Here is a 13,009-nt window from a genome sequence, read left to right on the forward strand (position 1 = left end):
TTTCCACAACTTCTGTTTATTTCAACTTATGCAAGAGCCAATCAATATCATACTGTATCACTTGGGTTAGAGCGAGGAAAGTAGGAGATAAATTAGTACACCACTAGACTGGGAGACAGTTTTGAAAAACGGAACTTGTGTGTATATAGATATGCAAGATTTTACAACACAATAGACAAATGAAGGTGCGTGTGTGTGTTCATTCATGCAATCTAACAAGTAGGACAGTGACTCATCTTCATCTTTTATCTTCTGCTTGTACTTTGAGGTGTCACAGGGAGTTGGAGACACCGGTCAAGGGCGTGGTGGGCAGCTTCTGTAGCAGACAGGTCATAGGTTCTGAGGGTTTCCCTCACGCCATCAAGCCAGTATTTGCGAGGCCCCCCTCAAGCTCAGGTCTCTGAGCTCCTTTTGTTGTAGGCTCTAAAAGCATGATGATGGATTCACATCCTACTGAGACGGCCAAACCATTTGATACGTTGTTGTTGAACGTGGTCATGGATTGATCTTGTGCCCACTATTATCCTTATTTCTTCATTCCTTATTCTATCATGTCTGGTCTTATTGGCTGCTTTGTTTAGACATCTCTGAAAGTGTGTGAGAGAGTGTGACTAATCACAATTGGAAAATCAGGTAGGGCATTCAGGGCTGAGCTGGTAGCATTCTCTACTTTAATAGTCTAATACTTTGATTAGTCATTCTCTACTACATATAACACTGCATTCTATTTGTAGATTATTTAGCACTACACAGGACAAATATTTAACTGGGAAAGGGAAAAGTGTACTGAAATCTTGGGCTACTGTAAAGAGGATTTAGAAGCTAATTTATGCATCAGAAAGGATATGAAATGCCTCCTTCCTAAATTCCTCAAGCTGTCTGTCCTTCTCCTCAAGCTGACTGTCCTTCTCCTCAAGCTGTCTGTCCTTCTCCTCAAGCTGACTGTCCTTCTCCTCAAGCTGTCTTTTCATTTCCTCAAGCTGTCTTTTCATTTCCCTCTGTCTGTCCTTTTGTTCAATCTCTTCTTGCATACGAGAACTCAAAACACTTCTCCAGAGTTCATGCAAGGAAGTCTTCATGTTGCTTCTCTCTGCCTCCATATTTAACTTCTCTTGTTTCATGTTTGTCATCACTTCAGTTGCTGGGTCATCAAGGTTCTCTAGCATCTCACTCATCTTAATCTTTCTCATCCAAGCTAGAGTCTTCAGATAAATCTCATTGCTGTAGAATTTCTCGCTGCTTCCATCCACCATTTTCTTTATCTTCTCAAGCAGCTCGAAGACCTGAGAACCATCTCCACTATCCTGAATGTTAAGAAAGTGAAACCCGTTCCCATATTTCTCTACAAATCTCTGGTCTCCTGATTGGATTGATTTCTCACTCTTCTGACTTTCATCAGTAATAGTGAAAAGTATCATGGTGTGTCTGAAACAGGGCTCTCCAAAAATCTCTTCCATCACATTCAATTCCTCTTTGATATCAACTACTTTTTCTTCTGAATGTTTTACAGGTATGACCAGGAGGAAGGCATGAGGTCCTGGCTGAGACAGTTGGACACAGTGTTCCACGTCTTTTCTTAGTTTCTTCCAAGACAGCCGAGAAAAGAACCAGTCAGGAGTGTCGACTACAGTCACCTTCCTCCCAGCCACCTCCCCCTGTGTGCTCTCACTGTGCTGGGTGGATTGAGATGCAGCTGTAGATGCAGCAGCCTGGTCGCTCTCCTGTTTGCCCAGGATGGTGTTTTTTGCTGAATTTTTCCCAGAGTCCTTTTTCCCCAACACCACCAACCTGACTTCAGAAACTGGAAAATACAGAATTTTTTTTTATGTATAATTTGAAATGAAAAGGCGTTTTTTTTTTTTTTTTTGGGGGGGGGGGAGTAAATACATGTTATCTGTGGTGCTAGCAGTAGGATTATGAAATCACATCGTGATTAGTTTTTCTGCTGTGTGTTCTATTTTCTCAGTGTTCTATCTTTTCTTGTGGAAAAACATTAAAATAGTGACCAGACAACCAACTGTGCTGATGTCTCACATTAACACTAATCTATATTCAAATACAGTATTAATCCTATAATACTAATAACACTTAAACTTATTTATTTATTTATTTATTTATTTATTTATTTCTTTTTTTTTAAGCATATTACACTGCCCTGCATCATTTTTGCTGACTCAAAGGTGAAGGGTGTTTTACACTAATTTTTGGGTGCTGATTTCAGGAAAAATGTCAGTTTCTAGCACGTCACATTTAGTGACAAAATGTGTTATCTGTGTGACTGATTTAAAGGCATTTTTAGTGAGCGAGGTGACAGTTACAATAAAGAAAAATCTATGAGAAAGTCTTAACCTGTCATAGTTTAGCCAAGCCTTGCGGATATAAGGGTAGGGTTAGGGTTAACCCTAACCCTGATTATAATCATCTACTGAAGCTCAAGACCTGCAGAGACACTGTCCCAGTGCAACCCACTCACGGAAGTCTAAGAAGAGGAAATTCACCCCATATTTGTTTAAAGATTAGATTAGATTGAATCAGAGAAAAACTTATAGATAAATTAAATTAGGTATTTACATATACAAATATAAAAAAGAATAAGATGTGGGGAAGAGGGGAAAAAAAGTCCAGCAGAAGAGGTATGGCACTGTTAGAGTCATTGTTGTGAAGGTGCTGTAATATTTAATGAAATATATGGATAGGACTTGTATCAGATTTCTGTTTCATATTGCATATATTTTTAGGTAATATCCCTTTTAACTATTTACTATGCTATTATACCTAAGTTCTGCCTTATGTTAATCAATATTTAATTTTCTACATGAATATTTAAAAATATATTATTTTATAAGGGAATATCTGTAATTTTCTGTATATTATAGAAAGTTGACATTTAGAAATACAGCAGATATATTAAATATGCCTTTATCTTAAAAACATGAGGTCCAGGAAATTTTTGGACAGTATTTTTGAAATCAGCACCTTCACATTTGGTTATATAGCTAATTTTAAATCAAACAGCATCTCTAAAAATAAAATTAATTTCACTGACATTAATAATTACTCGAATTACAACCCTGATTCCAAAAAAGTTGGGACAAAGTACAAATTGTAAATAAAAATGGAATGAAATAATTTACAAATCTCAAAAACTGATATTGTATTCACAATAGAACATAGACAACATATCAAATGTTGAAAGTGAGACATTTTGAAATTTCATGCCAAATATTGGCTCATTTGAAATTTCATGACAGCAACACATCTCAAAAAAGTTGGGACGGGGCAATAAGAGGCTGGAAAAGTTAAAGGTACAAAAAAGGAACAGCTGGAGGACCAAATTGCAACTCATTAGGTCAATTCGCAATAGGTCGTTAACATGACTGGGTATAAAAAGAGGATCTTGGAGTGGCAGTGGCTCTCACCTCACGACATGGCCCTGTCCACACGGCAATTGATTCAGGTGACTCCAATACAATTGCTTATCGTTTAGGCCTGGCGTCCACACAGCACCGGCGTTTTGGGTGCCCAAAACGCAATCTTTTTGAGAATGGGTTCCAGAGTGGAAAGATCTGGCAACGTTGCCGTTGTGAAGTCGTCTGGATGAGTAGAACGGATTTGTTTACGATGACGTCACAACCACATGACTGTGAGTGCTTCACACCGGGTAGAAGTGTAACGAATATCACCAGGAAAAAGCCTTACAGAGCACTAGTGAGAGTGAAACACGAGCTTGGATATTATTATTATTATTATTATGTTCAGTGTTAGTTCACAGTAGTAATGCAAGAAGCAGAATAGTGACAGTAATAGTGAAGCAAAAAACATGCAATTGTACAAACACTGCAGCTCTACAGCAAAATATTCATTTATGAAATGGTCTGATTCTTAACACCAGTAGTGCCAATGATCTTCTCACTGCGATGCGAATTGTCAACAAATCCTACGTATAACTTGGTTCATGAAACGCGCTTACAAAATATTTTCACTGTGAATATTTATTGTGTAATGGTGCAATCCCGCCAGCAAAAATAGGGGAAAAAAGGAGCGATCTCACCTCTTCAGATGTTGATTTAAGTCCGACAATACATTCCTTAAAAAGGGCGTAGAACAACAAATTAATCCAATTTATTCCAGACCATTAAAGACGCCGCCTTCCGCATAGAATCATACGTCATCCTCGCCGCCATATTGGAGAGGTCAAAGCGGAGAATAAAGATTAGCTGCGTTTAACTGTACCAACAGGTTTACCGTCCAAACGAGATCATATGGGATTACCTTTCACAGGTGAGAAACAACAAATTAATCCATCAACGTGTATCATTCAATTTATTCCGGACCATTGAAGACGCCGCCTTCCGCGTAGAATCATACGTCATCCTCGCCGCCATTTTGGATAGGTCAAAGCGGAGAATAAAGATTAGCTGCGTTAAACTGTACCAACAGGTTTTCTGTCCAAACGAGATCACATGGGATTACCTTTCACAGGTGAGACTGGAAAAATACTTTTCATTGTATTTGGTCATTGTAATGTAATTTTACAAAAAGATTTTCCTGACTTTGTGGCTAATATGAAGTCTCGCGCATAATAGTTTATGCGCATGCGTCCTTACTACTTCTATTGTTCTGGTGTCTCCGAAGGGACCGTCTTACAGCGCCCCTAGAGGTGTGGCATGTGTATTGCATTGTTTTCAGCAAGTGTTGCGTTGCCATATGGACCTGATATTTTACTGATTGTTGCCCATTTGGACACGATATATTTTTAAATAACATCTCATTGCCGTTGTCGTGTGGATCAGAAGTAAAGATGGGAAGAGGATCACCAATCCCCCTAATTCTGCGCCGACAAATAGTGGAGCAATATCAGAAAGGAGTTTGACAGTGTAAAATTGCAAAGAGTTTGAACATATCATCATCTACAGTGCATAATATCATCAAAAGATTCAGAGAATCTGGAAGAGTCTCTGTGCGTAAGGGTCAAGGCGGGAAAACCATACTGGGTGCCCGTGATCTTCGGGCCCTTAGACGGCACTGCATCACATAGAGGCATGCTTCTGTATTGGAAATCACAAAATGGGCTCAGGAATATTTCCAGAGAACATTATCTGTGAACACAATTCACCGTGCCATCCGCCATTGCCAGCTAAAACTCTATAGTTCAAAGAAGAAGCCGTATCTAAACATGATCCAGAAGCGCAGACGTCTTCTCTGAGCCAAGGCTCATTTAAAATGGACTGTGGCAAAGTGGAAAACTGTTCTGTGGTCAGACGAATCAAAATTTGAAGTTCTTTATGGAAATCGGGGATGCCGTGTCATTCGGACTAAAGAGGAGAAGGACGACCCAAGTTATCAGCGCTCAGTTCAGAAGCCTGCATCTCTGATGGTATGGGGTTGCATTAGTGTGTGTGGCATGGGCAGCTTACACATCTGGAAAGACACCATCAATGCTGAAAGGTATATCCAGGTTTTAGAGCAACATATGCTCCTATCCAGATGACGTCTCTTTCAGGGAAGACCTTGCATTTTCCAACATGACAATGCCAAACCACATACTGCATCAATTACAGCATCATGGCTGCGTAGAAGAAGGGTCCGGGTGCTGAACTGGCCAGCCTGCAGTCCAGATCTTTGACCCATAGAAAACATTTGGTGCATCATAAAACGGAAGATATGACAAAGACCTAAGACAGTTGAGCAACTAGAATCCTGCATTAGACAAGAATGGGTTAACCCTAAACTTGAGCGACTTGTCTCCTCAGTCCCCAGACGTTTACAGACTGTTGTAAAGAGAAAAGGGGATGTCTCACAGTGGTAAACATGGCCTTGTCCCAACTTTTTTGAGATGTGTTGTTGTAATGAAATTTAAAATCACCTAATTTTTCTCTTTAAATTATGCATTTTCTCAGTTTAAACATTTGATATGTCATCTATGTTCTATTCTGAATAAAATATGGAATTTTGAAACTTCCACATCATTGCATTCCGTTTTTATTTACAATTTGTACTTTGTCCCAACTTTTTTGGAATCGGGGTTGTAAATCAGCACAGATTTAACAAATTCATGGCCTAATTTATGATCATTATTTATGAATATGATCTGACAGTTAACACTTAAGACCAAAGTTGACAGCATTCAAAGGCCAAACTTTTGTTACGTTATTAAGTTTTGGATTAAATCTGTTTCATTCACCTGACCACTTAAACAGTCTGTGTAGTAGTAGTAATAATAATAATAATAATAATAATAATAATAATAATAATAATAATAATAATGACCCACCAAAACCCTCAGAACACACTTTTTAAATCACTGTTTACCAACTGCTGACTTAAAGTTCAGACATACTGAATACATACAGTCATTCTCATTCGTCTTCAGAGCCTGTATCTTTTCTGTCTTGTCTTCTTGCTGATTTGTGACCTACAAAAAAGTACAAGACACATTTTTTAATCAAAAGTATAAAGTAAAATGTAATGCACACGTCTCTTGAACAAATCAGATTCCTAAGATTGTACTGTGATTATCATGAACAATATCATTCAACTGCAAAATTTTACACTGTTGCTAAAATGACTGGGTCATGCTTATCCATCACTCATAAGTGTGCATGCTTTCAGAATGATCGTTAGTATCATTAGTTTTCTGCCCTTTAGCGCCAACACTGCGTCAAGAATGATGACCAACAAAACAGAGCTTTTAAGCTTTTATTTTCCTTTGGTATTAAAATGATTATATTACTAAACGACATATGATAACTATAAATTCAGAAAGTGTGGCTTCACATGGAAAATAATGAACAGTAAAAAGAAGTACTAAAATCATGTTTTGCGGCTTTTATGAATTCATTCTTATTTAAAAAGAGAATAATGCAATAATTTGCTCCCCACATGCTACAAATCCATAAAACAGATTCTTAGACAGATTATTTTAGTTGTTTTGTAGATAGTTTTTCCAATATATTTTATTATGACAATATTAAAGTCAGAGTGTTACCGTAGTGCATCCAGCAGAAGAAAGCCAAGACGGCAACCAACCTGAAACTATTGGAATAGTTAAATAATAACAAATTAATAGCAACAACAGCATATTTTTATTGTGATCCCTTCTAAATGTGCAGAAACTATAATCATTTAAAATAGATACATTACATGGATTACCCAACCAAGGAAGCCATGAATCCTAAAAGAAGAAAGTAAACATATCAATAACAAGCATTTTCACTTTTTCAGAACACTCAATGCTTTTAATTATCATACTGCCATTTTAATACATTTGAAGCTGAGCAGAATATACTGTACAGGTGTTCAGCGTACAGGATTCAAACTGTCTGTACTTGTTTCTCGCTCACACTCGACCACTCGCAAAACTGGATATTTTTGCATCCCAACTTGTAAATGATTGCATACTTTCTTAAAACTGATTACACTCAGGTTCAAAACCAGATGGACAGCTATACTGAACTACAACCAAATGCCTAATAGTTAAAATAGTTGTGATAACAAAGAGATATTTTTATTTTATTAACATAATCTAGGTGGTGCTGTGATTAGCGCTGTCGCCTCACAGCAAGAAGGTTCTGGGTTCGAACCTGACGGCTGACTATGGCCTCCTGTCCCTGCATGGGTTCCTCCGGTTTCCTCCCACAGTCCAAAAACATGTGGATTCAGTCTACTGGCTACTCTAAATTGCCCATACAGTGGTGCTTGAAAGTTTGTGAACCCTTTAGAATTTTCTCTATTTCTGCATAAATATGACCTAAAACATCATCAGATTTTCACACAAGTCCTAAAAGTAGATAAAGAGAACCCAGTTAAACAAATGAGACAAAAATATTATACTTGGTCATTACATATCTGTGAGTGGCAAAAGTATATGAACCTCTAGAATTAGCAGTTAATTTGAAGGTGAAATTAGAGTCAGGTGTTTTCAATCAATGGGATGACAATCAGGTGTGAGTGGGCACCCTGTTTTATTTAAAGAACAGGGATCTATCAAAGTCTGAGCTTCATAACACACGTTTGTGGAAGTGTATCATGGCACAAACAAAGGAGATTTCTGAGGACCTCAGAAAAAGCGTTGTTGATGCTCATCAGGCTGGAAAAGGTTACAAAACCATCTCTAAAGAGTTTGGACTCCACCAATCCACAGTTAGACAGATTGTGTACAAATGGAGGAAATTCAAGACCATTGTTACCCTCCCCAGGAGTGGTTGACCAACAAAGATCACTCCAAGAGCAAGGCGTGTAATAGTCGGTGAGGTCACAATGGACCCCAGGGTAACTTCTAAGCAACTGAAGGCCTCTCTCACATTAGCTAATGTTAATGTTCCTGAGTCCACCATCAGGAGAACACTGAACAACAATGGTGTGCATGGCAGGGTTGCAAGGAGAAAGCCACTGCTCTCCAAAAAGAACATTGCTGCTAATTTGCAGTTTGCTAAAGATCACGTGGACAAGCCAGAAGACTATTGGAAAAATGTTTTGTGGATGGATGAGACCAAAATAGAACCTTTTGATTTAAATGAGAAGCGTTATGTTTGGAGAAAGGAAAACACTGCATTCCAGCATAAGAACCTTATCCCATCTGTGAAACATGGTGGTGGTAGTATCATGGTTTGGGCCTGCTTTGCTGCATCTGGGCCAGGATGGCTTGCCATCATTGATGGAACAATGAATTCTGAATTATACCAGCAAATTCTAAAGGAAGATGTCAGAACATCTGTCCATGAACTGAATCTCAAGAGAAGGTGGGTCATGCAGCAAGACAATGACCCTAAGCACACAAGTCATTCTACCAAAGAATGGTTAAAGAAGAATAAAGTTAATGTTTTGGAATGCCCAAGTCAAAGTCCTGACCTTAATCCAATGGAAATGTTGTGGAAGGACCTGAAGCAAGCAGTTCATGTGAGGAAACCCACCAACATCCCAGAGTTGAAGCTGTTCTGTATGGAGGAATGGGCTAAAATTCCTCCAAGTCGGTGTGCAGGACTGATCAACAGTGACCGGAAACATTTAGTTGCAGTTATTGCTGCACAAGGGGGTCACACCAGATACTGAAGTCAAAGTTTCACATACTTTTGCCACTCACAGATATGTAATATTGGATCATTTTCCTCAATAAATAAATGACCAAGTATAATATTTTTGTCTCATTTGTTTAACTGGGTTCTCTTTATCTACTTTTAGGACTTGTGTGAAAATCTAATGATGTTTTAGGTCATATTTATGCAGAAATACAGAAAATTCTAAAGGGTTCACAAACTTTCAAGCACCACTGTATGTGTGAATGTGAGTTTGAATGGTTGTTTGTCTCTGTGATAGACTGGAGACCTGCCCAAGGTGAACCCTGCCTCTTGGATAAGTGGTATAGATGATGGATGTCAACATAACCTACCTAGTCAGAGATTAGGCACTTAAATGTGTCCAATAATATCTCATCTCATCTCATCTCATTATCTCTAGCCGCTTTATCCTTCTACAGGGTCGCAGGCGAGCTGGAGCCTATCCCAGCTGACTACGGGCGAAAGGCGGGGTTCACCCTGGACAAGTTGCCAGGTCATCACAGGGCTGACACATAGACACAGACAACCATTCACACTCACATTCACACCTACGGTCAATTTAGAGTCACCAGTTAACCTAACCTGCATGTCTTTGGACTGTGGGGGAAACCGGAGCACCCGGAGGAAACCCACGCGGACACGGGGAGAACATGCAAACTCCGCACAGAAAGGCCCTCGCCGGCCCCGGGGCTCGAACCCAGGACCTTCTTGCTGTGAGGCGACAGTGCTAACCACTACACCACCGTGCCGCTGTCCAATAATATATTAGCTATTATTCTATCTACAGTCACTGGATATGCGCAATGGCATGTTCTGATTGACTACTCTACTACTAGGCTATCAGCTCATATACCGTGAGTAGAGAAAAACAAAATGGCAGCACATGTTGCTGAACCAACTGAGGATGAAATAAAAACTCTACTCAAAAACAAAACCCAAAAAAATACAAAAAGCAACAAAATATGGAATGAAAGTATTTGATGATGGTAAGAACGTATCTTTTTTAATTTTTCAAGAATTATTATTATAATCGCACTTTTCACAAATTGCTACTGTCATTTCACCAGTTTGTTTACATTCTTCATCTTGAAGCATTAAATTTTTTTAGACTGGTTCAAAAGCTCAAAGAAGTTTGAAAATTACAGAACTGAAATGTCCAAGGAAGAATTAAATAAGTGTCTAAAGCTATTCTATACTTCGGCAAGACAGCAAGATGGCACTTTCTACAAAAAAAAACCACTAAAGTCAATTCGTGAATCCATCTATAGGTTTTTAAGAAGTCCGCCTAAGCAAAAATCATTTTGTCGGACGTTTTGTATCAAGTTTTTATTTACTGAATTTGCAAAAAATAAAAATGCTCTGTTTTTCAAAATCCAGTGAATGTTGATAGAATAAAACAGTTATTCCACTCAATCTCGTCGTACACGGCTTATAGCCGACTCAGTGCTACACGCCTCATCGGCTATCAGCTCATGTACGCCTCAATTTCGTTGAATAACTGTTAATTGGTGCCAGTGATTTTTTTTATTCCAGAACTTCCCACCCTCATCTTTTAAGTAAAACTGTAATTAGGCCATGTAGTAAAATAATATATGGCATTTTTTATATGTCTAAGAGTTAGATGAAACATTCACTTTAAGCAACCAGTCAAACAGATGAAAGAAAATGAAATAATATATTCACAATACAGCTTTCATAAACCCCCTAACTATGCTTCATGGACCCCACTTGAAAACCTCTGTACTAACAGAAGGAAACAGGTAAAACGAACACATATTTCCATGGGACAAGAAGTCATTTCATGATCTTACCCTTTATAATATGTTCATCTTTTTTTTTTAGTATGATAGAGGCTTAAAATAAATAATGGTCAAATTAGTAAATTAATAGCTACCTGATATTTTATGATGTTTGTAATTCTGGCCAGTGATTCATTGTTTCTTTGACACTGCAGTAATCCCTGATCTTCATGAAACAGACAGTCGACTGTGATCGAATTCTTCCTCTTTACAGCTCTGCTGCTGTCTGGTACAACACACTCTCGGTCAAACGTGTGATGGAGCACCACCAGGACAGCAGGTTTGGTGTCTGGAGAAAACATCAAATTCTTATTAGCATCAAGAGAGAAGAAGAGAGGCTGGTGAGGGAACAACTTTTTACAATAAATTGCTGTGCGAGAAAGAATAAGACACTTCAGGACATCCTGTCATAGTAAAATAATCAACTTTATGGTGTGGTGGTAACAGTAATTCTGCTTTGTGTCAGGCCGCATCACACCACCACGTCACTGATTATTTTTCTGTAACTTATTATCTATTTCTTATATATTTTCATACCGGATTCCTTCTGAAGTTTTTTCACTGCTTCTTCAATGTCAGGTCCAGCTCGCGAAACAACAGGGCAGAAAACCAGAATGAAATCACACTCATCCACATTTTTCACCTCCTGCAGACCTGGTCTTTGGGCTTTAAGATGGTCTATGACTTTCTGATGAGCATTCAATGTGTTTCCAACAAGAAGAACAAAAAACTTATTTCCTGAAATTTCATCTGTTATCTTTCCTGTAAATAAAAAATAGGAATCAATCAATCAATCAATCAATATTATTAAGATATTACCCATGATGGATATGTTTGTGGATCATCATCAAATAGCCTGTGCTCCCCAAAGAAAATAGGGGAGACTGGGGATGATTGTATCAAGTTTTCCTTTTAAAGGTCATAGGCAACGGTCAGAGGTGAAGCATAGAATATCAACTTTATTGTCTAGAAGAACGACCCAAAAAGCGAATTCAATCTTCCTAATGTCTAATTTGCACCCTAAAATTGAAGAAAACGGTTAAAATATACTGTTTCGCCCAAGTTCCGAACGTTTGTTTACATCTCACTTATGCGCACTTTCACTGCCAGGGGACCGTCGTCGTGATGTCATTCAAGCCAAACAGACTGGAAGCAGCTCTGTGTTTACTTGTGAACCGAGCACACGTGTATGGACTTTGGTCGTGAGAGGTTGTGTAAAATGTCTGAAAGCGATAGCGATTTTGAAGTAGGAACTCTCCAAATTGAATATCGAGAGGTGAAACCATATATGTATGAACCAATGGCCGTTGCAGAGCAATCGGTGAATGTGGCTCACTGGTTTGACCTTGCGGCTTCAGAATCGGACAGCGACTCGGCCGACTCTGATTGCGGTGACCCCGGACCTCAACAAGACTCGCGCCCAAACGATTTATCCTGGGAGTTATGATAAATTCCTACTTTCGTCGTAATACTAAATAAGAGCCCTTTTGAAGAATAATTACACCACCCTCCCGAGTGGATATTGGTAATGATTACTTGACACATTAGCCTGCCATCCACGGCATTATACTATTTATAGCCGACTCTAAGCGAGGAAATATCTCTTTGTCTCATTTCCACAATGATTGTACAGGATCCCTCAGGATTCTTGACTTGTCAATTGCGAGCAAAGGTAAAAATGTTTCCCTCCAATCTTCTCCTTTTTGCTTGAGCTTTGCTGGTCCGTTTCTTCTTTGCTTGAATTTGTTTCACACGCACAATCCACTCTCTCCGCTTCTTCTCCTCTTTCGGAAAACGCCAACCCTCTGGCTTCACGCACACAATCCACTCTCTCCACCTTGTCTACTCTTCCGGAAAAAGCCAACCCACTCGCTCTGCCTCTTCTCTTTTTTCGGAAAAAGCCAACCCTCTCGCTCCGCCTCTTCTCCTTTTTCAGAAAAAAACAACCCACTCGCTCCACCTCTTCTCCTTTTTCAGAAAAAGCCAATCCACTCTCTCCGCCTCTTCTCCTCTTTCGGAAAAAGGTAAAAACTTCTTCCTGAACCAGTCCCGTTGTTACAGTTCACTGCACAACAATAAGGCATGGTTTTTCTTTGGAAATTCCCAAACGCATGTCTGCACTCAAGCCAAACGGCAATGTAAGTAAATGGAAGT

At 39.0% G+C, this 13,009-nt stretch overlaps 1 protein-coding gene across 8 annotated transcripts in view; it reads right to left on the minus strand.

Annotated features, from left to right (window-relative positions):
- LOC132875719 (uncharacterized) overlaps positions 1-13,009 on the minus strand; it is a 43,195-nt gene continuing 30,186 nt past the window's right edge. For 6 of the 8 annotated variants that reach the window (XM_060912715.1, XM_060912710.1, XM_060912713.1 and 3 more), the window contains 5 exons: positions 11,393-11,617; positions 10,951-11,144; positions 6,989-7,174; positions 6,352-6,415; positions 1-1,801 (listed from right to left, as the gene is read on the minus strand). In XM_060912715.1, coding sequence (XP_060768698.1) covers positions 828-1,801; positions 6,352-6,415; positions 6,989-7,174; positions 10,951-11,144; positions 11,393-11,617 — 1,643 coding nt within the window. In that variant the 3' untranslated portion in view covers positions 1-827. The remainder of the gene's footprint in view (positions 1,802-6,351; positions 6,416-6,988; positions 7,175-10,950; positions 11,145-11,392; positions 11,618-13,009) is intronic. The other 2 variants (XM_060912712.1, XM_060912711.1) reach the window with 2 other exon arrangements.

The sequence above is a fragment of the Neoarius graeffei genome, chromosome 28, assembly GCF_027579695.1.
Source record: "Neoarius graeffei isolate fNeoGra1 chromosome 28, fNeoGra1.pri, whole genome shotgun sequence".
Classification (NCBI taxonomy): Eukaryota; Metazoa; Chordata; class Actinopteri; order Siluriformes; family Ariidae; genus Neoarius; species Neoarius graeffei.